Source organism: Bufo gargarizans, unplaced genomic scaffold, assembly GCF_014858855.1.
Source record: "Bufo gargarizans isolate SCDJY-AF-19 unplaced genomic scaffold, ASM1485885v1 original_scaffold_954_pilon, whole genome shotgun sequence".
Classification (NCBI taxonomy): domain Eukaryota; kingdom Metazoa; phylum Chordata; class Amphibia; order Anura; family Bufonidae; genus Bufo; species Bufo gargarizans.
The window spans coordinates 1,534-26,338 of record NW_025334770.1 but is presented as its reverse complement, the minus strand read 5'-3'; the positions used below and the strand labels follow the sequence as shown (position 1 = coordinate 26,338).

Below are 24,805 nucleotides of genomic sequence, written 5' to 3'. Positions count from 1 at the left end.
CCATGACACCATGGACTGTTATACCCCAATACTGCCCTTACAACCCCACCCCTCCACTGCCCATGACACCATGGACTGTTATACCCCTATACTGCCCCTACATCCCCACCCCCTACTGCCCACTACACCATGGACTGTTATACCCCTATACACCCCCTACATCCCCACCCCCTACTGCCCACTACACCATGGACTGTTATACCCCTATACACCCCCTACATCCCCACCCCCTACTGCCCACTACACCATGGACTGTTATACCCCTATACACCCCCTACATCCCCACCCCCTACTGCCCACTACACCATGGATTGTTATACCCCTATACACCCCCTACATCCCCACCCCCTACTGCCCACTACACCATAGACTGTTATACCCCTATACACCCCCTACATCCCCACCCCCTACTGCCCACTACACCATAGACTGTTATACCCCTATACACCCCCTACATCCCCACCCCCTACTGCCCACTACACCATGGATTGCTATACCCCTATACTGCCCCATGACAGGTAGAGATATAGATAGAGATATTTTTATGTCACTAAATAGAAAGACACAAAATTAAAATAAAAAAACAACAATTTATTGTGCACAGAGTTGCAGAATTTTCCACTCATTGTTGTGTGACTTGATCCTGCGGTAACAATGATTGGAGTCTTCAGGGGCCTCCACTGGGAGTCTTCAGGGGCCTCCACTGGGAGTGTTCAGGGGCCTCCACTGGGAGTGTTCAGGGGCCTCCACTGGGAGTGTTCAGGGGCCTCCACTGGGAGTGTTCAGGGGCCTCCACTGGGAGTGTTCAGGGGCCTCCACTGGGAGTCACTTTGGATCTGGAATACTATGGTTGGTGGCGCTGCACCATGTAACTGTAGGGGGAGGGAACACCGTTGCATGTTTCCTGAGAGGGAGGGGCCACTGTGGCATGTTACCGGAGGGGAGGAGCCATCGTGGCATTTTCTCAGAGGGGGAGGGGCCACGGTGGTATGTTATCGGAGGGGGAGGGGCCAGTGCAGCATCCGCGGTTCTCAGTCCCTTTTAGTTCCTTGTTTTCTCAACTGAGCTCGAACTCTGTAGGAAAAAAACAGACCAAAAGATGAAAAGACGCTACAGGGGCCCCGAAAACAGGGGCCCCAGGAGACACCATAACATAACCCTGAGTGCCAGCAGAGATCACAGACTGAACCTCCCTCAACAGAGGCTGTAATATGGGGGAACTGAGGCGAAAGACAAAGGGCAAAAAACATATAGACTGCGAGGAGAAAAAGCCCCATAACACTGACCTCCACAGTGCCCCCATAACAGTGACATCCACAGTGCCCCCATAACAGTGACATCCACAGTGCCCCCATAACAGTGACATCCACAGTGCCCACCCATAACAGTGACATCCACAGCGCCCCCATAACAATGACATCCACAGCGCCCCATAACAGTGACATCCACAGTGCCCCCATAACAATGACATCCACAGTGCCCCATAACAGTGACCTCCACAGTGCCCTATAACAGTGACATCCACAGTGCCCCCATAACAGTGACATCCACAGTGCCCCCATAACAGTGACGTCCACAGTGCCCCCATAACAGTGACATCCACAGTGCCCCCATAACAGTGACATCCACAGTGCCCCATAACAGTGACTCCACAGTGCCCCCCATAACAGTGACTCCACAGTGCCCATAACAGTGACATCCACAGTGCCCCCATAACAGTGACATCCACAGTGCCCCATAACAGTGACCTCCACAGTGCCCCCATAACAGTGACTCCACAGTGCCCCCATAACAGTGACATCCACAGTGCCCCCATAACAGTGACTCCACAGTGCCCCCATAACAGTGACTCCACAGTGCCCCCATAACAGTGACATCCACAGTGCCCCCATAACAGTGACATCCACAGTGCCCCATAACAGTGACATCCACAGCCCCCCATAACAGTGACCTCCACAGTGCCCCCCATAACAGTGGAACCACATGCCCCCCCCAACAGTGACCTCCACAGTGCCCCCATAACAGTGACCTCCGCAGTGCCCCCCCATAACAGTGACCTCCACAGTGCCCCCCATAACAGTGACCTCCACAGGCCCCCCATAACAGTGACCTTCACAGTGCCCCACCCATAACAGTGACATCCACAGCGCCCCCATAACAGTGACCTCCCACAGTGCCCCATAACAGTGACATCCACAGTGCCCCCATAACAGTGACATCCACAGTGCCCCCCATAACAGTGACCTCCACAGCGCCCCCCCAATAACAGTGACCTCCACAGTGCCCACCCATAACAGTGACCTCCACAGTGCCCCCATAACAGTGACCTCCACAGTGCCCCCATAACAGTGACTCCACACGTGCCCCCCATAACAGTGACCTCCACAGGACCCCCATAACAGTGACCTCCACCGTGCCCCCCCATAACAGTGACCTCACAGTGCCCACCCATAACAGTGGACATCCACAGTGCCCCATAACAGTGACATCCACAGTGCCCCCATAACAGTGACATCCACAGTGCCCCCATAACAGTGACATCCACAGCGCCCCATAACAGTGACATCCACAGTGCCCCCATAACAGTGACTCCACAGCCCCATAACAGTGACATCCACAGTGCCCCCATAACAGTGACATCCACAGCGCCCCATAACAGTGACATCCACAGTGCCCCCATAACAGTGACATCCACAGTGCCCCCATAACAGTGACATCCACAGTGCCCCCATAACAGTGACATCCACAGTGCCCCCATAACAGTGACATCCACAGTGCCCCCATAACAGTGACTCCACAGTGCCCCCATAACAGTGACATCCACAGTGCCCCCATAACAGTGACATCCACAGTGCCCCCATAACAGTGACATCCACAGTGCCCCCATAACAGTGACATCCACAGCGCCCCCATAACAGTGACATCCACAGTGCCCCCATAACAGTGACATCCACAGTGCCCCCATAACACTGACATCCACAGCGCCCCATAACAGTGACCTCCACAGCGCCCCCATAACAGTGACCTCCACAGTGCCCCCATAACAGTGACCTCCACAGTGCCCCCATAACAGTGACATCCATAGTGCCGACATAATACGGTCATTCACAGGACACTCATCCAAAGGATGTCACCATTATGGGGGCACTGTGGATGTCACCATTATGGGGGCACTGTGGATGTCACCATTATGGGGGCACTGTGGATGTCACTGTTATGGGGGGCACTGTGGATGTCACCATTATGGGGGTGCTGTGGATGTCACCATTATGGGGGTGCTGTGGATGTCACCATTATGAAGGTGCTGTGGATGTCACAGTTATGTGGGCGCTGTGGAGGTCACCGTTATGGGGGTGCTGTGGATGTCACAGTTATGGGGGCGCTGTGGAGGTCACCTTTATGGGGTGGGGGGGGGCACGTGGAACGCTCTTGGCTCCTCACATGTACTACCATGTGCACACACAGCTCTGCTACACGCACTCGTCCATCATTCCACCATTTATTCTCTTACTTTGTTCGAAATGCTGCAACCCGACCGGTGACCATGGAGACGTGGCGATCGACCAGCACCTGCAGAGAGACCACCAGACAGGGTGACCCTATAGACAGTGCATACAGTGTAGACCTGTACATAGTCCCTGCTCCGCCTGTATCTATTGTGGGGTTTCGCTCTGCTAGATGGGATGAGCGGGCGCAGTACAGAGGAAATACAAGTTCTTAACTCAAAACGCCAGTGTTTATTCACACAATTGCACAAAACAGCAGTAACTTTGCAGTCTTGGTGTTAATTCACACACAATGGAAAGTCCATATACCCCAAGTCACCTTGCTGGCAGTTCTGCCTTCAGTAGTCCAGGCTTTAGGGGGCCTGTCTCCCCAGCGTGCGGCTCTCAGCCCTCCAGCACGGCACAAAGCCTCAGATCCCCAAAACAGAGACATCTCTGCTGAGCCCAGCTGCCTATTTAAGGACAGCCAGGTGCTGCCAAAAGCCGGACCGGCACTTAATCTCCGGTCCGGTATTTAAACTTACCTGGCTGGAAACCAGCCCAGCCGCACATGCTGGGAGGAAAATACCTGCCAGACACAACCCGCACTGTGTTAGACTATATGTACCCACTGCTTCTATACAGGGTGGCCCTATAGACAGAGCTTACAGTGTAGACCTGTACATAGTCCTTCTTCCGCCTGTATCTATATGTACCCACTGCTTCTATACAGGGTGGCCCTATAGACAGAGCTTACAGTGTAGACCTGTACATAGTCCTTCTTCCGCCTGTATCTATATGTACCCACTGCTTCTATACAGGGTGGCCCTATAGACAGAGCTTACAGTGTAGACCTGTACATAGTCCTTCCTCCGCCTGTATCTATATGTACCCACTGCTTCTATACAGGGTGGCCCTATAGACAGAGCTTACAGTGTAGACCTGTACATAGTCCTATCTCCGCCTGTATCTATATGTACCCACTGCTTCTATACAGGGTGACCCTATAGACAGAGCTTACAGTGTAGACATGTACCTAGTCCTTCCTCCGCCTGTATCTATATGTACCCACTGCTTCTATACAGGGTGGCCCTATAGACAGAGCTTACAGTGTAGACATGTACCTAGTCCTTCTTCCGCCTGTATCTATATGTGCCCACTGCTTCTATACAGGGTGACCCTATAGACAGAGCTTACAGTGTAGACCTGTACCTAGTCCTTCCTCCGCCTGTATCTATATGTACCCACTGCTTCTCTACAGAGTGACCCTATAGACAGAGCTTACAGTGTAGACCTGTACATAGTCCTTCCTCTGCCTATATCTATATGTACCCACTGCTTCTATACAGGGTGACCCTATAGACAGAGCTTACAGTGTAGACCTGTACATAGTCCTTCCTCCGCCTGTATCTATATGTACCCACTGCTTCTATACAGGGTGACCCTATAGACAGAGCTTACAGTGTAGACATGTACCTAGTCCTTCCCCTGCCTGTATCTATATGTACCCACTGCTTCTATACAGGGTGACCTTATAGACAGAGCTTACAGTGTAGACCTGTACATAGTCCCTCCTCCGCCTGTATCTATATGTACCCACTGCTTCTATACAGGGTGACCCTATAGACAGAGCTTACAGTGTAGACCTGTACCTAGTCCTATCTCCGCCTGTATCTATATGTACCCACTGCTTCTATACAGGGTGACCCTATAGACACAGCTTACAGTGTAGACCTGTACATAGTCCCTCCTCCGCCTATATCTATATGTACCCACTGCTGCTATACAGGGTGACCCTATAGACAGAGCTTACAGTGTAGACATGTACCTAGTCCTTCTTCCGCCTGTATCTATATGTACCCACTGATTCTATACAGGGTGATCCTAGAGACACAGCTTACAGTGTAGACCTGTACCTAGTCCTATCTCCGCCTGTATCTATATGTACCCACTGCTTCTATACAGGGTGACAGAGCTTACAGTGTAGACCTGTACATAGTCCTTCCTCTGCCTATATCTATATGTACCCACTGCTTCTATACAGGGTGACCCTATAGACAGAGCTTACTGTGTAGACCTGTACATAGTCCTTCCTCCGTCTGTATCTATATGTACCCACTGCTTCTATACAGGGTGACCCTATAGCCAGAGCTTACAGTGTAGACCTGTACATAATCCTTCGTCCGCCTGTATCTAAATGTACCCACTGCTTCTATACAGGGTGACCCTATAGCCAGAGCTTACTGTGTAGACCTGTACATAGTCCTTCCTCCGTCTGTATCTATATGTACCCACTGCTTCTATACAGGGTGACCCTATAGCCAGAGCTTACAGTGTAGACCTGTACATAGTCCTTCCTCCGCCTGTATCTAAATGTACCCACTGCTTCTATACAGGGTGACCATATAGACAGAGCTTACAGTGTAGACCTGTACATAGTCCTTCCTCTGCCTGTATCTATATGTACCCACTGCTTCTATACAGGGTGACCCTATAGCCAGAGCTTACAGTGTAGACCTGTACCTAGTCCTTCCTCCGCCTGTATCTATATGTACCCACTGCTTCTATACAGGGTGACCCTATAGCCAGAGCTTACAGTGTAGACCTGTACATAGTCCTTCCTCCGCCTGTATCTATATGTACCCACTGATTCTATACAGGGTGACCCTATAGACAGAGCTTACAGTGTAGACCTGTACCTAGTCCTTCCTCCGCCTGTATCTATATGTACCCACTGCTTCTATACAGGGTGACCCTATAGCCAGAGCTTACAGTGTAGACCTGTACATAGTCCTTCCTCCGCCTGTATCTATATGTACCCACTGATTCTATACAGGGTGACCCTATAGACAGAGCTTACAGTGTAGACCTGTACATAGTCCTTCCTCCGCCTGTATCTATATGTACCCACTGCTTCTATACAGGGTGACCATATAGACAGAGCTTACAGTGTAGACCTGTACCTAGTCCTTCCTCCGCCTGTATCTATATGTACCCACTGCTTCTATACAGGGTGACCCTATAGCCAGAGCTTACTGTGTAGACCTGTACATAGTCCTTCCTCCGCCTGTATCTATATGTACCCACTGCTTCTATACAGGGTGGCCCTATAGACAGAGCTTACAGTGTAGACCTGTACATAGTCCTTCCTCCGCCTGTATCTATATGTACCCACTGCTTCTATACAGGGTGACCCTATAGCCAGAGCTTACAGTGTAGACCTGTACCTAGTCCTTCCTCCGCTTGTATCTATATGTACCCACTGCTTCTATACAGGGTGACCCTATAGCCAGAGCTTACAGTGTAGACCTGTACCTAGTCCTTCCTCCGCTTGTATCTATATGTACCCACTGCTTCTATACAGGGTGACCCTATAGCCAGAGCTTACAGTGTAGACCTGTACATAGTCCTTCCTCCGCCTGTATCTATATGTACCCACTGATTCTATACAGGGTGACCCAATAGACAGAGCTTACAGTGTAGACCTGTACATAGTCCTTCCTCCGCCTGTATCTATATGTACCCACTGCTTCTCTACAGAGTGACCCTATAGACAGAGCTTACAGTGTAGACCTGTACCTAGTCCTTCCTCCGCCTGTATCTATATGTACCCACTGCTTCTATACAGGGTGACCCTATAGCCAGAGCTTACAGTGTAGACCTGTACATAGTCCTTCCTCCGCCTGTATCTATATGTACCCACTGCTTCTATACAGGGTGACCCTATAGCCAGAGCTTACAGTGTAGACCTGTACATAGTCCTTCCTCCGCCTGTATCTATATGTACCCACTGCTTCTATACAGGGTGGCCCTATAGACAGAGCTTACAGTGTAGACCTGTACCTAGTCCTATCTCCGCCTGTATCTATATGTACCCACTGCTTCTATACAGGGTGACCCTATAGACAGAGCTTACAGTGTAGACCTGTACATAGTCCTTCCTCCGCCTGTATCTATATGTACCCACTGCTTCTATACAGGGTGACCCTATAGACAGAGCTTACAGTGTAGACCTGTACATAGTCCCTCCTCCGCCTGTATCTATATGTACCCACTGCTTCTATACAGGGTGACCCTATAGCCAGAGCTTACAGTGTAGACCTGTACATAGTCCTTCCTCCGCCTGTATCTATATGTACCCACTGCTTCTATACAGGGTGACCCTATAGCCAGAGCTTACAGTGTAGACCTGTACATAGTCCTTCCTCCGCCTGTATCTATATGTACCCACTGTTTCTCTACAGAGTGACCCTATAGACAGAGCTTACAGTGTAGACCTTTGCTATTTTTAACAATTTCTGTAAAACAAAGTGTTTTTCGATTTATTTTAACATTCCAGTCAGCAGCAATGCATCCTGGGTGTTGAATCCCCAAAATTATCAAAAAGAAGGTCTCCGACGCTGGTAGAGGGAACCCACCTGGTTGTGTCTGTACATGACTGGAAACGTGAAGACCCCAATCACCCCTGAAACAGACAGAAGAGCATGAAAACCAGTAGCTGGAGAATGGGGAGCAACAGCCTGCCCCCCAATATATGACTGTACACAGGAGAGCCCCAGCCTGCCCCCCAATATATGACTGTACACAGGAGAGCCCCAGCCTGCCCCCCAATATATGAATGTACACAGGGAAGCCCCAGCCTGCCCCCCAATATATGACTGTACACAGGGGAGCCCCAGCCTGCCCCCCAATATATGAATGTACACAGGAGAGCCCCAGCCTGCCCCCCAATATATGATGTACACAGGGAAGCCCCAGCCTGCCCCCCAATATATGACTGTACACAGGGGAGCCCCAGCCTGCCCCCCCAATATATGAATGTACACAGGGGAGCCCCAGCCTGCCCCCCAATATATGAATGTACACAGGGGAGCCCCAGCCTGCCCCCCAATATATAAATGTACACAGGGGAGCCCCAGCCTGCCCCCCAATATATAAATGTACACAGGAGAGCCCCAGCCTGCCCCCAATATATCACTGTACACAGAGGAGCCCCAGCCTGCCCCCCAATATATCACTGTACACAGGGGAGCCCCAGCCTGCCCCCCAATATATGACTGTACACAGGAGAGCCCCAGCCTGCCCCCCAATATATCACTGTACACAGGGGAGCCCCAGCCTGCCCCCAATATATGAATGTACACAGGGGAGCCCCAGCCTGCCCCCCAATATATCAGTGTACACAGGGGAGCCCCAGCCTCCCCCCAATATATCACTGTACAAAGGGGATACCCAGCCTGTCCCCAATATATCACTGTACACAGGGGAGCCCCAGCCTGCCCCCCAATATATCACTGTACACAGGGGAGGCCCAGCCTGCACCCCAATATTTCACTGTACACAGTGGAGACCCAGCCTGCACCCCAATATATCACTGTACACAGGAGAGCCCCAGCCTGCCCCCAATATATCACTGTACACAGAGGAGCCCCAGCCTGCCCCCCAGTATATCACTGTACACTGGGGAGCCCCAGCCTGCCCCCCAATATATGACTGTACACAGGAGAGCCCCAGCCTGCCCCCCAATATATGAATGTACACAGGGAAGCCCCAGCCTGCCCCCAATATATTACTGTACACAGGGGAGCCCCAGCCTGCCCCCCAATATATCACTGTACACAGGGAAGACACAGCCTGCACCCCAATATATCACTGTACACAGGGGAGACCCAGCCTGCACCCCAATATATCACTGTACACAGGGGAAACCCAGCCTGCCCCCAATATATAACTGTACACAGGGGAGGCCCCAGCCTGCCCCCAATATATCACTGTACACAGGGGAGCCCCCAGCCTGCCCCCAATATATCACTGTACACAGGGGAGCCCCCAGCCTGCCCCCCAATATATGAATGTACACAGGAGAGCCCCAGCCTGCCCCCCAATATATGACTGTACACAGGAGAGCCCCAGCCTGCCCCCCAATATATCACTGTACACAGGGGAGCCCCAGCCTGCCCCCAATATATGACTGTACACAGGGGAGCCCCAGCCTGCCCCCCAATATATCAGTGTACACCGGGGAGCCCCAGCCTCCCCCCAATATATCACTGTACAAAGGGGATACCCAGCCTGTCCCCAATATATCACTGTACACAGGGGAGCCCCAGCCTGCCCCCCAATATATCACTGTACACAGGGGAGGCCCAGCCTGCACCCCAATATTTCACTGTACACAGTGGAGACCCAGCCTGCACCCCAATATATCACTGTACACAGGAGAGCCCCAGCCTGCCCCCAATATATCACTGTACACAGAGGAGCCCCAGCCTGCCCCCCAGTATATCACTGTACACTGGGGAGCCCCAGCCTGCCCCCCAATATATGACTGTACACAGGAGAGCCCCAGCCTGCCCCCCAATATATGAATGTACACAGGGAAGCCCCAGCCTGCCCCCAATATATTACTGTACACAGGGGAGCCCCAGCCTGCCCCCCAATATATCACTGTACACAGGGAAGACACAGCCTGCACCCCAATATATCACTGTACACAGGGGAGACCCAGCCTGCACCCCAATATATCACTGTACACAGGGGAAACCCAGCCTGCCCCCAATATATAACTGTACACAGGGGAGGCCCCAGCCTGCCCCCAATATATCACTGTACACAGGGGAGCCCCCAGCCTGCCCCCAATATATCACTGTACACAGGGGAGCCCCCAGCCTGCCCCCCAATATATCACTTTACACAGGGGAGCCCCAGCCTGCCCCCCAATATATGACTGTACACAGGAGAGCCCCAGCCTGCCCCCCAATATATGAATGTACACAGGGAAGCCCCAGCCTGCCCCCCAATATATCACTGTACACAGGGGAGCCCCAGCCTGCCCCCAATATATCACTGTACACAGGGGAGGCCCAGCCTGCCCCCCAATATATCAGTGTACACAGGGGATACCCAGCCTGTCGCCAATATATCACTGTACACAGGGGAGCCCCAGCCTGTCGCCAATATATCACTGTACACAGGGGAGCCCCAGCCTCCCCCCAATATATCACTGTACAAAGGGGATACCCAGCCTGTCCCCAATATATCACTGTACACAGGGGAGCACCAGCCTGCCCCCCAATATATCACTGTACACAGGGGAGGCCCAGCCTGCACCCCAATATATCACTGTACACAGGGGAGACCCAGCCTGCACCCCAATATATCACTGTACACAGGAGAGCCCCAGCCTGCCCCCAATATATCACTGTACACAGAGGAGCCCCAGCCTGCCCCCCAGTATATCACTGTACACTGGGGAGCCCCAGCCTGCCCCCCAATATATGACTGTACACAGGAGAGCCCCAGCCTGCCCCCCCAATATATGAATGTACACAGGGAAGCCCCAGCCTGCCCCCCAATATATCACTGTACACAGGAGAGCCCCGGCCTACCCCCAATATATTACTGTACACAGGGGAGCCCCAGCCTGCCCCCCAATATATCACTGTACACAGGGGAGCCCCAGCCTGCCCCCCAATATATCACTGTACACAGGGAAGACCCAGCCTGCACCCCAATATATCACTGTACACAGGGGAGACCCAGCCTGCACCCCAATATATCACTGTACACAGGGGAAACCCAGCCTGCCCCCAATATATAACTGTACACAGGGGAGGCCCCAGCCTGCCCCCAATATATCACTGTACACAGGGGAGGCCCAGCCTGCCCCCAATATATTACTGTACACAGGGGAGCCCCAGCCTGCCCCCCAATATATCACTGTACACAGGGGAGCCCCAGCCTGCCCCCCAATATATCACTGTACACAGGGAAGACCCAGCCTGCACCCCAATATATCACTGTACACAGGGGAGACCCAGCCTGCACCCCAATATATCACTGTACACAGGGGAAACCCAGCCTGCCCCCAATATATAACTGTACACAGGGGAGGCCCCAGCCTGCCCCCAATATATCACTGTACACAGGGGAGGCCCAGCCTGCCCCCAATATATCACTGTACACAGGGGAGGCCCAGCCTGCCCCCCCAATATATCACTGTACACAGGGGAGGCCCAGCCTGCCCCCCAATATATCACTGTACATAGGGGAGGCCCAGCCTGCCCCCCAATATATCACTAGGGAGCCCACTCTTACCGAGGAGCAGAAGGGTGAGTCCATTAACCACAGCACCAACATAAGTGAGGAGGTAGAGGATGAGCAGGAACTGAAAGACAAGAGCAGGGACAGTAATGAGAGAGGGGAGACAGAGGAGGGGGAGGGAAGGAGAGAGGGGAGACAGAGGATGGGGGAGGGAAGGAGAGAGGGGAGACAGAGGAGGGGAGAGGGAAGGAGAGAGGGGAGACAGAGGAGGGGGGAGGGAAGGAGAGAGGGGAGACAGAGGAGGGGGGAGGGAAGGAGAGAGGGGAGACAGAGGAGGGGAGAGGGAAGGAGAGAGGGGAGACAGAGGAGGGGAGAGGGAAGGAGAGAGGAGAGACAGAGGAGGGGAGAGGGAAGGAGAGAGGGGAGACAGAGGAGGGGGGAGGGAAGGAGAGAGGGGAGACAGAGGAGGGGGGGAGGGAAGGAGAGAGGGGAGACAGAGGAGGGGGGGGGAGGGAAGGAGAGAGGGGAGACAGAGGAGGGGGAGGGAGGGAAGGAGAGAGGGGAGACAGAGGAGGGGGAGGGAAGGAGAGAGGAGAGACAGAGGAGGGGGAGGGAAGGAGAGAGGAGAGACAGAGGAGGGGGGGAGGGAAGGAGAGAGGGGAGACAGAGGAGGGAGAGGGAAGGAGAGAGGAGAGACAGAGGAGGGAGAGGGAAGGAGAGAGGGGAGACAGAGGAGGGGGGGAGGGAAGGAGAGAGGGGAGACAGAGGAGGGAGAGGGAAGGAGAGAGGAGAGACAGAGGAGGGGGGAGGGAAGGAGAGAGGGGAGACAGAGGAGGGGGGGAGGGAAGGAGAGAGGGGAGACAGAGGAGGGGGGGAGGGAAGGAGAGAGGGGAGACAGAGGAGGGGGGGGGAGGGAAGGAGAGAGGGGAGACAGAGGAGGGGGAGGGAGGGAAGGAGAGAGGGGAGACAGAGGAGGGGGAGGGAAGGAGAGAGGGGAGACAGAGGAGGGGGAGGGAAGGAGAGAGGGGAGACACAGGAGGGGGAGGGAAGGAGAGAGGGGAGACACAGGAGGGGGAGGGAAGGAGAGAGGGGAGAGACAGGAGGGGGGAGGGAAGGAGAGAGGGGAGACACAGGAGGGGGAGGGAAGGAGAGAGGGGAGAGACAGGAGGGGGGAGGGAAGGAGAGAGGGGAGACACAGGAGGGGGGAGGGGAGACACAGGAGGGGGGAGGGGAGACACAGGAGGGGGGAGGGGAGACACAGGAGGGGGAGGGAAGGAGAGAGGGGAGACACAGGAGGGGGGAGGGAAGGAGAGAGGGGAGACACAGGAGGGGGGAGGGAAGGAGAGAGGGGAGACACAGGAGGGGGGAGGGAAGGAGAGAGGGGAGAGACAGGAGGGGGGAGGGAAGGAGAGAGGGGAGAGACAGGAGGGGGGAGGGAAGGAGAGAGGGGAGACAGAGGAGGGGGGAGGGAAGGAGAGAGGGGAGACACAGGAGGGGGGAGGGAAGGAGAGAGGGGAGACAGAGGAGGGGGGTAGGGAAGGAGAGAGGGGAGACACAGGAGGGGGGAGGGAAGGAGAGAGGGGAGACACAGGAGAGGGGAGGGAAGGAGAGAGGGGAGACAGAGGAGGGGGAGGGAAGGAGAGAGGGGAGACACAGGAGGGGGGAGGGAAGGAGAGAGGAGAGACACAGGAGAGGGGAGGGAAGGAGAGAGGGGAGAGACAGGAGGGGGGAGGGAAGGAGAGAGGGGAGACACAGGAGGGGGGAGGGGAGACACAGGAGGGGGGAGGGGAGACACAGGAGGGGGAGGGAAGGAGAGAGGGGAGACACAGGAGGGGGGAGGGAAGGAGAAAGGGGAGACACAGGAGGGGGGAGGGAAGGGGAGAGGGGAGACACAGGAGGGGGGAGGGAAGGAGAGAGGGGAGACACAGGAGGGGGAGGGAAGGAGAGAGGGGAGACAGAGGAGGGGGGAGGGAGGGAGAGAGGGGAGACACAGGAGGGGGGAGGGAAGGAGAGAGGGGAGACACAGGAGGGGGGAGGGAAGGAGAGAGGGGAGACACAGGAGGGGGAGGGAAGGAGAGAGGGGAGACACAGGAGGGGGGAGGGAAGGAGAGAGGGGAGACACAGGAGAGGGGAGGGAAGGAGAGAGGGGAGACACAGGAGAGGGGAGGGAAGGAGAGAGGGGAGACAGAGGAGGGGGAGGGAAGGAGAGAGGGGAGACAGAGGAGGGGGGAGGGAAGGAGAGAGGAGAGACACAGGAGAGGGGAGGGAAGGAGAGAGGGGAGACACAGGAGGGGGAGGGAAGGAGAGAGGGGAGACACAGGAGGGGGGAGGGAAGGAGAGAGGGGAGACACAGGAGGGGGAGGGAAGGAGAAAGTAGAGACACAGGAGAGGGGAGGGAAGGGGAGACACAGGAGGGGGGAGGGAAGGGGAGACACAGGAGAGGGGAGGGAAGGGGAGACACAGGAGGGGGGAGGGGACGATGTGGGGATTTACCTTCAGGGACTCCTTGGTGTCCTGCACTAAGAAGAGTCTGCGGAGAGTGGAGAGCGCAGAAAAGAGGAGAAGCACAAGACGAGCGGAGATCACCTCCACCTGCTGCTGAGGGACGGGATCCATGTCCAGATACCTCCTGAGGAGGGTGAAATAAACACTCTACTACTCGAGAGAAACCAGCACTGCTACATCAGTAACCCTGACACTGCTACAGTTCTCTGCTGCACTCAGTAACCCTGACACTGCTACAGTTCTCTGCTGCACTCAGTAACCCTGACACTGCTACAGTTCTCTGCTGCACTCAGTAACCCTGACACTGCTACAGTTCTCTGCTGCTCTCGGTAACCCTGACACTGCTACAGTTCTCTGCTGCACTCGGTAACCCTGACACTGCTACAGTTCTCTGCTGCTCTCGGTAACCCTGACACTGCTACAGTTCTCTGCTGCTCTCAGTAACCCTGACACTGCTACAGTTCTCTGCTGCTCTCGGTAACCCTGACACTGCTACAGTTCTCTGCTGCACTCGGTAACCCTGACACTGCTACAGTTCTCTGCTGCTCTCGGTAACCCTGACACTGCTACAGTTCTCTGCTGCACTCGGTAACCCTGACACTGTTACAGTTCTCTGCTGCACTCAGTAACCCTGACACTGCTACAGTTCTCTGCTGCACTCAGTAACCCTGACACTGCTACAGTTCTCTGCTGCACTCAGTAACCCTGACACTGCTACAGTTCTCTGCTACATCAGTAACCCTGACACTGCTACAGTTCTCTGCTGCACTCGGTAACCCTGACACTGCTACAGTTCTCTGCTGCACTCAGTAACCCTGACACTGCTACAGTTCTCTGCTGCACTCGGTAACCCTGACACTGCTACAGTTCTCTGCTACACTCAGTAACCCTGACACTGCTACAGTTCTCTGCTGCACTCAGTAACCCTGACACTGCTACAGTTCTCTGCTGCACTCAGTAACCCTGACACTGCTACAGTTCTCTGCTGCTCTCAGTAACCCTGACACTGCTACAGTTCTCTGCTGCACTCAGTAACCCTGACACTGCTACAGTTCTCTGCTGCACTCAGTATACCCTGACACTGCTACAGTTCTCTGCTGCACTCAGCAAACCTGACACTGCTACAGTTCTCTGCTGCTCTCAGTAACCCTGACACTGCTGCAGTTCTCTGCTGCACTCAGTAACCCTGACACTGCTACAGTTCTCTGCTGCACTCAGTAACCCTGACACTGCTACAGTTCTCTGCTGCTCTCAGTAACCCTGACACTGCTACAGTTCTCTGCTGCTCTCAGTAACCCTGACACTGCTACAGTTCTCTGCGACATCAGTAACCCTGACACTGCTACAGTTCTCTGCTGCACTAGGTAACCCTGACACTGCTACAGTTCTCTGCTGCACTCGGTAACCCTGACACTGCTACAGTTCTCTGCTGCACTCATTAACCCTGACACTGCTACAGTTCTCTGCTGCACTCGGTAACCCCGACACTGCTACAGTTCTCTGCTACATCAGTAACCCTGACACTGCTACAGTTCTCTGCTGCTCTCAGTAACCCTGACACTGCTACAGTTCTCTGCAACATCAGTAACCCTGACACTGCTACAGTTCTCTGCTACATCAGTAACCCTGACACTGCTACAGTTCTCTGCTGCTCTCAGTAACCCTGACACTGCTACAGTTCTCTGCAACATCAGTAACCCTGACACTGCTACAGTTCTCTGCTGCTCTCAGTAACCCTGACACTGCTACAGTTCTCTGCTGCTCTCAGTAACCCTGACACTGCTACAGTTCTCTGCTGCACTCGGTAACCCTGACACTGCTACAGTTCTCTGCTGCACTCGGTAACCCTGACACTGCTACAGTTCTCTGCTGCACTCGGTAACCCTGACACTGCTACAGTTCTCTGCTGCACTCGGTAACCCTGACACTGCTACAGTTCTCTGCTGCACTCGGTAACCCTGACACTGCTACAGTTCTCTGCTACATCAGTAACCCTGACACTGCTACAGTTCTCTGCTACATCACTAACCCTGACACTGCTACAGTTCTCTGCTGCTCTCAGTAACCCTGACACTGCTACAGTTCTCTGCTGCACTCGGTAACCCTGACACTGCTACAGTTCTCTGCTGCTCTCAGTAACCCTGACACTGCTACAGTTCTCTGCTACATCACTGAGCGCCTTAATTAGGTGGTACATATGGCTGTGCTTGCTCCTCCTCCCATTGGTTGCTTGATGCACATGGAGGTGACTAGGAGCAGCGCACCATATGTGCGGCGTCTGCGCTCCTGAACATAGAAGCCCAACGGCTTAGGTAGGTTTAGCGTAGGACCCGCCTGACCTGAGACCACCTTGACGCTTGGTGGCGGGCTCAGATGTGTTTTGATCAAAATATATTGACTAAGTGTCTCAGACATTATCATATCAGAGTGAGGACTTCGTCCATATATAGTGCTTGCATCTACTTTACTAAGTGCATTATTATCTTATTTCTGCTACAGTTCTCTGCTGCACTCAGTAACCCTGACACTGCTACAGTTCTCTGCTACATCAGTAACCCTGACACTGCTACAGTTCTCTGCTGCACTCAACAAACCTGACACTGCTACAGTTCTCTGCTGCACTCAGTAACCCTGACACTGCTACAGTTCTCTGCTACATCAGTAACCCTGACACTGCTACAGTTCTCTGCTGCACTCAGTAACCCTGACACTGCTACAGTTCTCTGCTGCACTCAGTAACCCTGACACTGCCACAGTTCTCTGCTGCACTCAGTAACCCTGACACTGCTACAGTTCTCTGCTACATCAGTAACCCTGACACTGCTACAGTTCTCTGCTACACTCAGTAACCCTGACACTGCTACAGTTCTCTGCTACATCAGTAACCCTGACACTGCTACAGTTCTCTGCTACACTCAGTAACCCTGACACTGCTACAGTTCTCTGCTGCACTCAGCAAACCTGACACTGCTACAGTTCTCTGCTGCACTCGGTAACCCTGACACTGCTACAGTTCTCTGCTGCACTCGGCAACCCTGACACTGCTACAGTTCTCTGCTGCACTCGGCAACCCTGACACTGCTACAGTTCTCTGCTGCACTCGGCAACCCTGACACTGCTACAGTTCTCTGCTACATCAGTAACCCTGACACTGCTACAGTTCTCTGCTGCTCTCAGTAACCCTGACACTGCTACAGTTCTCTGCGACATCAGTAACCCTGACACTGCTACAGTTCTCTGCTGCTCTCAGTAACCCTGACACTGCTACAGTTCTCTGCTGCACTCAGTAACCCTGACACTGCTACAGTTCTCTGCTACATCAGTAACCCTGACACTGCTACAGTTCTCTGCTGCACTCGGTAACCCTGACACTGCTACAGTTCTCTGCGACATCAGTAACCCTGACACTGTTACAGTTCTCTGCTGCTCTCAGTAACCCTGACACTGCTACAGTTCTCTGCTGCTCTCAGTAACCCTGACACTGCTACAGTTCTCTGCTGCTCTCAGTAACCCTGACACTGCTACAGTTCTCTGCTGCTCTCAGTAACCCTGACACTGCTACAGTTCTCTGCTGCTCTCAGTAACCCTGACACTGCTACAGTTCTCTGCTGCACTCGGTAACCCTGACACTGCTACAGTTCTCTGCTGCTCTCAGTAACCCCGACACTGCTACAGTTCTCTGCGACATCAGTAACCCTGACACTGCTACAGTTCTCTGCTGCACTCAGTAACCCTGACACTGCTACAGTTCTCTGCTGCTCTCAGTAACCCTGACACTGCTACAGTTCTCTGCTGCACTCGGTAACCCTGACACTGCTACAGTTCTCTGCTGCACTCAGTAACCCTGACACTGCTACAGTTCTCTGCTGCACTCAGTAACCCTGACACTGCTACAGTTCTCTGCGACATCAGTAACCCTGACACTGCTACAGTTCTCTGCGACATCAGTAACCCTGACACTGCTACAGTTCTCTGCTGCTCTCAGTAACCCTGACACTGCTACAGTTCTCTGCTGCTCTCAGTAACCCTGACACTGCTACAGTTCTCTGCTGCTCTCAGTAACCCTGACACTGCTACAGTTCTCTGCGACATCAGTAACCCTGACACTGCTACAGTTCTCTGCTGCTCTCAGTAACCCTGACACTGCTACAGTTCTCTGCTGCACTCAGTAACCTTGACCCTGTGGTGGTTCGGAGCACTTACTGGAAGGGGTTTGCTCCGTCCCCTTTCTTTAGCACCTTCCAGTACAGCTGCATTGTGAGCGCCGCGCTGAGGATGAGGAGAGAAGCGTAAGAGACGACGCTGATCACACTGAACTGGATGAGACACAGCAGGCACAGGGTGAGGCCGGTGAGACAGACAGCGGAAAGAGAGATGTTTCTCCAGTACAGGAGGTCTGCCACTGAGATAGAGAGAAGGGAGAGCGTCAGTATGGGTGCACAGTGAGGGTGCAGAGTGCGGGCAGAGGGTCAGCACGGGGGCAGAGTGCGGGGAGAGGGTCAGCACGGGGGCAGAGTGCGGGGAGAGGGTCAGCACGGGGGCAGAGTGCGGGGAGAGGGTCAGCACGGGGGCAGAGTGCGGGGAGAGGGTCAGCACGGGGGCAGAGTGCGGGGAGAGGGTCAGCACGGGCGCAGAGTGCGGGCAGAGGGTCAGCACGGGGGCAGAGTGCGGGCAGAGGGTCAGCACGGGGGCAGAGTGCGGGCAGAGGGTCAGCACGGGGGCAGAGTGCGGGCAGAGGGTCAGCACGGGGGCAGAGTGCGGGCAGAGGGTCAGCACGGGGGCAGAGTGCGGGCAGAGGGTCAGCACGGGGGCAGAGTGCGGGCAGAGGGTCAGCACGGGGGCAGAGTGCGGGGAGAGGGTCAGCACGGGGGCAGAGTGCGGGGAGAGGGTCAGCACGGGGGCACAGTGCGGGGAGAGGGTCAGCAAGGGCGCACAGTGCGGGGAGATGGTCAGCACGGGCGCAGAGTGCGGGCAGAGGGTCAGCACGGGCGCAGAGTGCGGGCAGAGGGTCAGCACGGGCGCAGAGTGCGGGGAGAGGGTCAGCACGGGCGCAGAGTGCGGGGAGAGGGTCAGCACGGGCGCAGAGTGCGGGGCGGGGAGAGGGTCAGCACGGGCGCAGAGTGCGGGGAGAGGGTCAGCACGGGCGCAGAGTGCGGGGAGAGGGTCAGCACGGGCGCAGAGTGCGGGGAGAGGGTCAGCACGGGCGCAGAGTGCGGGGAGAGGGTCAGCACGGGCGCAGAGTGCGGGGAGAGGGTCAGCACGGGCGCAGAGTGCGGGGAGAGGGTCAGCACGGGCGCAGAGTGCGGGGAGAGGGTCAGCACGGGCGCAGAGTGCGGGGAGAGGGTCAGCACGGGCGCAGAGTGCGGGGAGAGGGTCAGCACGGGCGCAGAGTGCGGGGAGAGGGTCAGCACGGGCGCAGAGTGCGGGGAGAGGGTCAGCACGGGCGCAGAGTGCGGGGAGAGGGTCAGCACGGGCGCAGAGTGCGGGGAGAGGGTCAGCACGGGCGCAGAGTGCGGGGAGAGGGTCAGCACGGGCGCAGAGTGCGGGGAGAGGGTCAGCACGGGCGCAGAGTGCGGGGAGAGGGTCAGCATGGGCGCAGAGTGCGGGGAGAGGGTCAGCACGGGCGCAGAGTGCGGGGAGAGGGTCAGCACGGGCGCAGAGTGCGGGGAGAGGGTCAGCACGGGCGCAGAGTGCGGGGAGAGGGTCAGCACGGGCGCAGAGTGCGGGGAGATGGTCAGCACGGGCGCAGAGTGCGGGCAGAGGGTCAGCACGGGCGCAGAGTGCGGGCAGAGGGTCAGCATGGGCGCAGAGTGCGGGCAGAGGGTCAGCACAAGCGCAGAGTGCAGGCAGAGGGTCAGCACGGGCGCAGAGTGCGGGCAGAAGGTCAGCACGGGCGCAGAGTGCGGGCAGAGGGTCAGCACGGGCGCAGAGTGCGGGCAGAGGGTCAGCACGGGGGCAGAGTGCGGGCAGAGGGTCAGCACGGGCGCAGAGTGCGGGCAGAGGGTCAGCACGGGCGCAGAGTGCGGGCAGAGGGTCAGCACGGGTGCAGAGTGCGGGCAGAGGGTCAGCACGGGGGCAGAGTGCGGGCAGAGGGTCAGCACGGGGGCAGAGTGCGGGCAGAGGGTCAGCACGGGTGCAGAGTGCGGGCAGAGGGTCAGCACGGGTGCAGAGTGCGGGCAGAGGGTCAGCACGGGTGCAGAGTGTGCGGTCACCTGAACCGGTGCTTTGTGTCATGTGCCTCCAGGCGATGACATTATAACACATACATAATGCTGGGGCAGTCCTCCCGTAGTAAGGCTACATGCACACGACCATATACGTTTTGCGGTCCGCAAAAAAAAACAAATTACATTCTGTACGGCATCCTTTTTTGCGGATCCGTTTTTTCTGTGGATCCATTGTAATAATGCCTATCCTTGTCCGCAAACTAGAAAAAAAATAGGACATGCACTATTTTTTTTGCGTGGTAACGGAAAGGACATACTGATGCGGACAGCACACGGCTGAAATGAATGGGTCCACATCCTATCCGCAAAAAAACGGGACGGACACGGAAACAAACAATATTCGTGTGCATGAGGCCTAACTGTGCGTGCCTGGGCCCCGCAATGCTGCCTTCCAGGGGCCCTATCTATTCAGAGATGCTGTAGTTACAATTATGGGGTGACTCCCAGCCAGCACAGGACACGGGCCCCGGCGCTAATACTGCTAGACGGGGCCCTGATTCATGACACTTCTAACAAATCTCTGGACCCCGTTTAATAGGAAGTAACATGAAAAGAAGGGGCCCCAGCGTCCTGCCCTGTGAGGGCCCGCCCATGTTGCGCCACATTATGCCTTCCACAGGTTTCAAAAAGATGTGACCCCTAAAACTTCCTCCCCAAAGCCCATACAGCAGATCAGCAGGTGGATGATGGGAGTTGTGGGGCCCTGGAGGGATGCAGCATGGGGGCCCCTTCACCCAGAACTCACCCGCTTTCTTCATGTCGTCCTCCTGGAAGCTGCTCCGGGGTGACAGGTGCAGGGACTCTGTGCGGCCTGTGAGGGACAGAAGAAGACACTAAATATAGACGGGCAGGGACCACCCCCCTGAGGGCGACCCCCACCCAGGCCAGAAAAAGACACAGCTGCCCACGCCCCGCAGGGCGACCCTCATATAAACCCGGGAGACACCGGCTATAATGGGGCCACTCACGCCTCAGGCCAGCACCAACATTAATACCAGGCAAAACCATGAAAAACTCAGTGCCCCCCCCCCCAACAACGTCCGCACTGGACCCCACATGTACCCAAACAGGGCACCGTGTGCCCACACTGGATCCCCCGGTCACTGTGCAGTATACACAGATATCCACCACTGATGGAGGCACCGCAGACATTATCCCTGTGCCCACACTGGATCCCCCCGGTCACTGTGCAGTATACACCGATATCCACCACTGATGGAGGCACCGCAGACATTAGCCCTGTGCCCACACTGGATCCCCCGGTCACTGTGCAGTATACACAGATATCCACCACTGATGGAGGCACCGCAGACATTAGCCCTGTGCCCACACTGGATCCCCCCGGTCACTGTGCAGTATACACCGATATCCACCACTGATGGAGGCACCGCAGACATTAGCCCTGTGCCCACACTGGATCCCCCGGTCACTGTGCAGTATACACCGATATCCACCACTGATGGAGGCACCGCAGACATTAGCCCTGTGCCTACACTGGATCCCCCCGGTCACTGTGCAGTATACACCGATATCCACCACTGATGGAGGCACCGCAGACATTATCCCTGTGCCCACACTGGATCCCCCCGGTCACTGTGCAGTATACACAGATATCCACCACTGATGGAGGCACCGCAGACATTATCCCTGTGCCCACACTGGATCCCCCCGGTCACTGTGCAGTATACACCGATATCCACCACTGATGGAGGCACCGCAGACATTATCCCTGTGCCCACACTGGATCCCCCCGGTCACTGTGCAGTATAAACCGATATCCACCACTGATGGAGGCACCGCAGACATTAGCCCTGTGCCCACACTGGATCCCCTCCCGGTCACTGTGCAGTATACACCGATATCCACCACTGATGGAGGCACCGCAGACATTATCCCTGTGCCCACACTGGATCCCCCCGGTCACTGGGTGCAGTATACACAGATATCCACCACTGATGGAGGCACCGCAGACATTAGCCCTGTGCCCACACTGGATCCCCCCGGTCACTGTGCAGTATACACCGATATCCACCACTGATGGAGGCACCGCAGACATTAGCCCTGTGCCCACACTGGATCCCCCCGGTCACTGGGTGCAGTATACACAGATATCCACCACTGATGGAGGCACCGCAGACATTAGCCCTGTGCCCACACTGGATCCCCCCGGTCACTGTGCAGTATACACTGATATCCACCACTGATGGAGGCACCGCAGACATTAGCCCTGTGCCCACACTGGATCCCCCCGGTCACTGTGCAGTATACACAGATATCCACCACTGATGGAGGCACCGCAGACATTAGCCCTGTGCCCACACTGGATCCCCCCGGTCACTGTGCAGTATACACTGATATCCACCACTGATGGAGGCACCGCAGACATTAGCCCTGTGCCTACACTGGATCCCCCCGGTCACTGTGCAGTATACACAGATATCCACCACTGATGGAGGCACCGCAGACATTAGCCCTGTGCCCACACTGGATCCCCCCGGTCACTGTGCAGTATACACCGATATCCACCACTGATGGAGGCACCGCAGACATTATCCCTGTGCCCACACTGGATCCCCCCGGTCACTGTGCAGTATACACCGATATCCACCACTGATGGAGGCACCGCAGACATTATCCCTGTGCCCACACTGGATCCCCCCGGTCACTGTGCAGTATACACCGATATCCACCACTGATGGAGGCACCGCAGACATTAGCCCTGTGCCCACACTGGATTCCCCCGGTCACTGTGCAGTATACACAGATATCCACCACTGATGGAGGCACCGCAGACATTAGCCCTGTGCCCACACTGGATCCCCCCGGTCACTGTGGAGTATACACCGATATCCACCACTGATGGAGGCACCGCAGACATTAGCCCTGTGCCCACACTGGATCCCCCCGGTCACTGTGCAGTAAACACAGATATCCACCACTGATGGAGGCACCGCAGACATTAGCCCTGTGCCCACACTGGATCCCCCGGTCACTGGGTGCAGTATACACAGATATCCACCACTGATGGAGGCACCGCAGACATTAGCCCTGTGCCCACACTGGATCCCCCCGGTCACTGGGTGCAGTATACACCGATATCCACCACTGATGGAGGCACCGCAGACATTATCCCTGTGCCCACACTGGATCCCCCCGGTCACTGTGCAGTATACACCGATATCCACCACTGATGGAGGCACCGCAGACATTAGCCCTGTGCCCACACTGGATCCCCCCGGTCACTGTGCAGTATACACCGATATCCACCACTGATGGAGGCACCGCAGACATTATCCCTGTGCCCACACTGGATCCCCCCGGTCACTGTGCAGTATACACAGATATCCACCACTGATGGAGGCACCGCAGACATTATCCCTGTGCCCACACTGGATCCCCCCGGTCACTGTGCAGTATACACCGATATCCACCACTGATGGAGGCACCGCAGACATTAGCCCTGTGCCCACACTGGATCCCCCCGGTCACTGTGCAGTATACACCGATATCCACCACTGATGGAGGCACCGCAGACATTATCCCTGTGCCCACACTGGATCCCCCCGGTCACTGTGCAGTATACACCGATATCCACCACTGATGGAGGCACCGCAGACATTAGCCCTGTGCCCACACTGGATCCCCCCGGTCACTGTGCAGTATACACTGATATCCACCACTGATGGAGGCACCGCAGACATTAGCCTGGAGGGGGCAGATGAAGGGCTGGAGGGGGCGGATGAAGGGCTGGAGGGGGCGGATGAAGGGCTGGAGGGGGCGGATGAAGGGCTGGAGGGGGCGGATGAAGGGCTGGAGGGGGCGGATGAAGGGCTGGAGGGGGCAGATGAAGGGCTGGAGGGGGCAGATGAAGGGCTGGAGGGGGCAGATGAAGGGCTGGAGGGGCAGATGAAGGGCTGGAGGGGCAGATGAAGGGCTGGAGGGGGCAGATGAAGGGCTGGAGGGGGCAGATGAAGGGCTGGAGGGGGCAGATGAAGGGCTGGAGGGGGCAGATGAAGGGCTGGAGGGGCAGATGAAGGGCTGGAGGGGCAGATGAAGGGCTGGAGGGGGCAGATGAAGGGCTGGAGGGGGCAGATGAAGGGCTGGAGGGGGCAGATGAAGGGCTGGAGGGGGCAGATGAAGGGCTGGAGGGGCAGATGAAGGGCTGGAGGGGGCAGATGAAGGGCTGGAGGGGGGAGATGAAGGGCTGGAGGGGCAGATGAAGGGCTGGAGGGGCAGATGAAGGGCTGGAGGGGGTGAATCTGATACACATAGAAAGTGAGTTACAGAGAAAACAGACAACAGTCGAGAAATGGAACAAAGGGACGGAATACGGAGACAGATATAAAGCTCTCATTTCCAAACAGCTCCATCATCAGCCCGAGATTCCCGTCATTCACAGACGCTTTAATACAAAGCTGTGCGGCTTATAGAGATCAAGGGATGCCAGGTGATAAGCCGCAAAACAAGGGAGCCAGCCAGGACAAAGCAGCGCCTCTCCTCACATACCAGCACATATCCGGAGGGCGGTGATGTCACCTCCTGTAT

General features: G+C 55.8%; 1 protein-coding gene across 1 annotated transcript; it reads right to left on the bottom strand.

Annotated features, from left to right (window-relative positions):
• Positions 1-570: 570 nt before the first annotated feature.
• Positions 571-21,208, bottom strand: LOC122924257 (reticulon-2-like). The gene is made up of 7 exons (XM_044275186.1): positions 21,006-21,208; positions 18,237-18,435; positions 14,022-14,157; positions 11,583-11,652; positions 7,904-7,950; positions 3,512-3,570; positions 571-1,074 (listed from the first exon to the last, which is right to left on the bottom strand). The coding sequence occupies exons 1-7, from the start codon at positions 21,016-21,018 to the stop codon at positions 1,032-1,034; spliced, it is 567 nt and encodes a 188-aa protein (XP_044131121.1). The 5' UTR covers positions 21,019-21,208; the 3' UTR covers positions 571-1,031.
• Between the last annotated feature and the right edge of the window lie 3,597 nt (positions 21,209-24,805).

Coding starts and splice junctions, on each gene's coding strand:
- LOC122924257 (XM_044275186.1), bottom strand. Junction 14,158..18,236: donor GACGGAGCAAACCCCTTCCA/GTAAGTGCTCCG, acceptor CACCCTCCTCAG/GAGGTATCTGGACATGGATC. Junction 7,951..11,582: donor ACTCACCCTTCTGCTCCTCG/GTAAGAGTGGGC, acceptor TGTCTGTTTCAG/GGGTGATTGGGGTCTTCACG.